At 76.5% G+C, this 2,614-nt stretch overlaps 1 protein-coding gene across 1 annotated transcript; it reads right to left on the minus strand.

The window, feature by feature from the left end:
- Positions 1-102: 102 nt before the first annotated feature.
- Positions 103-2,610, minus strand: LDHD (lactate dehydrogenase D; the record flags this gene model as incomplete). Its single annotated transcript, XM_026088584.1, has 10 exons — positions 103-414; positions 483-594; positions 697-787; positions 901-1,028; positions 1,126-1,254; positions 1,326-1,525; positions 1,609-1,768; positions 1,909-2,050; positions 2,162-2,303; positions 2,507-2,610. Coding segments are annotated over 10 exons (1,374 nt in total), but the record flags the coding sequence as incomplete, so codon positions are not given.
- Positions 2,611-2,614: the final 4 nt, after the last annotated feature.

A 2,614-nucleotide genomic window follows, 5' to 3' on the forward strand; every position in this document is an offset into this window, starting at 1 on the left:
CGGCGCCGAGCGAGCGGCGGTGCCGGGGCCGGAGGTGCGGGGCGAGAGACCCCGTGCGGCGCCCGAATGTGACGACCAAGGGCCACGGCGGTGAGGCACGCATGGTTTATTGGAGGGTTGCAGGGTCCGTGACCCATCGGACTGCAGCAGTGGGGGGGCGCCGGGGGGGCCGGCAGGGCCGTGACCGCGCCGCCCGGCAGGAGCAGGACGGGGCCGATTCCCCGGGGCAGGTGGGTGCCCGGGCACGGTCACAGCACCTTGCCGGGGTTCATGAGGTTCTTGGGGTCCAGCGCGGCCTTGATGTGGCGCATGGTGGCCAGGCCCTCGTCGCCCACCTCCTCGCGCAGCAGCGCCCGCTTGCCCAGCCCCACGCCGTGCTCCCCGGTGCAGGTGCCGTCCATGGCCAGCGCCCGCCTGCGGGACGGTGGCGTCAGGAGGGGGCTGCTGGTGTCCTGGCGCAGCCCCACGCTGCTCACACCCACCTGCCCAGGCGGTCGGTGAAGTCTTTGACGCGCCGGGTCTCATGCGGGTCCTCAGGGTCAAAGACGAGGATGCAGTGGAAGTTCCCGTCGCCCACGTGTCCCACCAGGGGCCCTATGGGGACACGGGCACCGTGCAGGGCTCGGGGGCGGCTGGCTGTGGCCCCCGGGCCAGGGCACAGCAAGGCTCGGGGGCAGACGGGTGGCCCCGGCTTACCGGTGAGGCCGGACTCCTCCAGGTCCCTCTTGGTCTCCACCACGATGTCGGGGAGGCGGGAGATGGGCACGCAGACGTCCGTGGAGTAGCCCTGGGCAGGGGCGCAGCGCTTGGCGTGGGTCGGCCGCTGCCGCAGCGGCGCTGGGCGCCCCCGGCACGGGGCCCGCAGAGGCGGCCGTGCCGGCGCCGTGGGGCCCCGCTCACCTTGCAGCCGGGCCGCAGGGCCAGGGCGGCGTACCAGGCGGCGTGGCGAGCGGCCCAGAGGCGGCTGCGCTCCTCCGGCTCCTGCGCCCAGGCGAAGCCGGAGCCGCCGTGCAGCCGCGCGAGCTCCTCTGCGGCGGGGACGGATGGGGGAGCCCAGCGTCGGGGCCTGGCTGCGGGCGCCAGGGCCGGCGTCCGCCCCCATCCCGCCGGCGCCCCTGGCCCTACCTGTCTGCCGGACCTGCTCGGCCAGGCTGTGCCGGGAGCCATGGAGCTCCAGGAAGAGCGTGGCCGCCGCCGGCAGCCCCAGCCCGCTGTAGCGGCTGCAGGCCTCCGCCATCACCTCGTCCAGGAACTCTGGGGCGAGAGCGGTGGCCGTGAGCTGGGGCCCGTCTGCCCACCCTGCCCCGGCCCCCGCGGCCACCCACCGATGCGGGCCACGGGCACGGCGGCCTGCAGCACGTTCACGGTGCAGTCCACGGCCGCCCGGACGCTGGGGAAGGCGCTCACGGCCGCCACCACGGCCTCGGGTACGGGGTGCAGGCGCAGCGTCGCCCGCGTCAGGAAGCCCAGCGTGCCCTCGGAGCCCACRAAGAGCGACGTCAGGTCGTAGCCGGCCGCACTCTTCCTGCCGTGGGGGCCGGGCGTGAGTGAGGGCAGCTGCCCCGGCCCCCTGCCCGGCCCCAGCCCCAGCTCCGGCCCCGCGGGTACCTGAAGTGGCGCCCGGGGCCGGCGGTGTGGAGCAGGCGCCCGTCCGGCAGCACCACGCGCAGGTTGAGCACGTTGGCCTTCATGGTGCCGTAGCGCACGGCGTTGGTGCCCGAGGCGCCCGTGGCCGCCATGCCGCACAGCGACGCGTCCGCCCCAGGGTCTGCGGAGGCAACGCTGCGGTGGCCACGAGCCCCAGGGCCACCCAGCCTGTGCCCCCAGCACCCCCAGCCCCACAGCTTCCCCAGGGCCCCCAGACCCCCCCCCCGCTGTGCCCCCGATGCCCCGGCGCCCGCGCGGTACCGACGGGGAACCAGAGCCCGCTGGCACGCAGGTAGCTGTTGAGGGCCTTGCGCGTCACGCCGGGCTCCACCGCCACCGTGAAGTCCTCGACGCGCAGCTCCGAGATGCGGTCCATGCGGCTCAGGTCGAAGCACACGCCGCCCTGGCGCACACAGCACACGGCCGGCTCAGCGGGGCCCGCGGCACGGCATGGCACGGCACAGCACGGCCCGTGCGGCCACCCCCCGCGGCCCTCGAGCCGCCGGCCCCATACCTGCACGGCGTTGACGCCGCCCTCGAGGCCGGTGCCCGTGCCGAAGGGCACCATGGGCACGTCGCAGCGGTAGCAGAGAGCCGCCAGCTCCTGCACCTGCGCCACGTCCTGGGGCCACACCACGGCGTCCGGGGGGGCACAGCTGCGGTGACACAGCGGGCACAGCTGCCCCCGCCTGCCGGGCACCGCTGCCGGGGCCGGGCCTGGGGGGATCCCGGCTCCCAGCCCAGYGCTGCCGCACCGGGGATGCCCCCGCGAGGGGCCACGCGTGGGGGAGCCGGGCCGGGCCGGGCAAGGGGCCGCGCGTGGGGGAGGCCCTTTGCCTTCCGCGGCCCCGGCACCGACCTGTGCATGGACTCGTCGCGGCCGTGCTGCTCCCGCACCGCCGCGGCCGTGGAGACGTTGGGCGCCCCGGCCACGGCCGTCAGGGCCTCCACGAAGTCCGGGGGCAGC

The sequence above is a fragment of the Apteryx rowi genome, unplaced genomic scaffold, assembly GCF_003343035.1.
Source record: "Apteryx rowi isolate R43461 unplaced genomic scaffold, aptRow1 scaffold_776, whole genome shotgun sequence".
Classification (NCBI taxonomy): domain Eukaryota; kingdom Metazoa; phylum Chordata; class Aves; order Apterygiformes; family Apterygidae; genus Apteryx; species Apteryx rowi.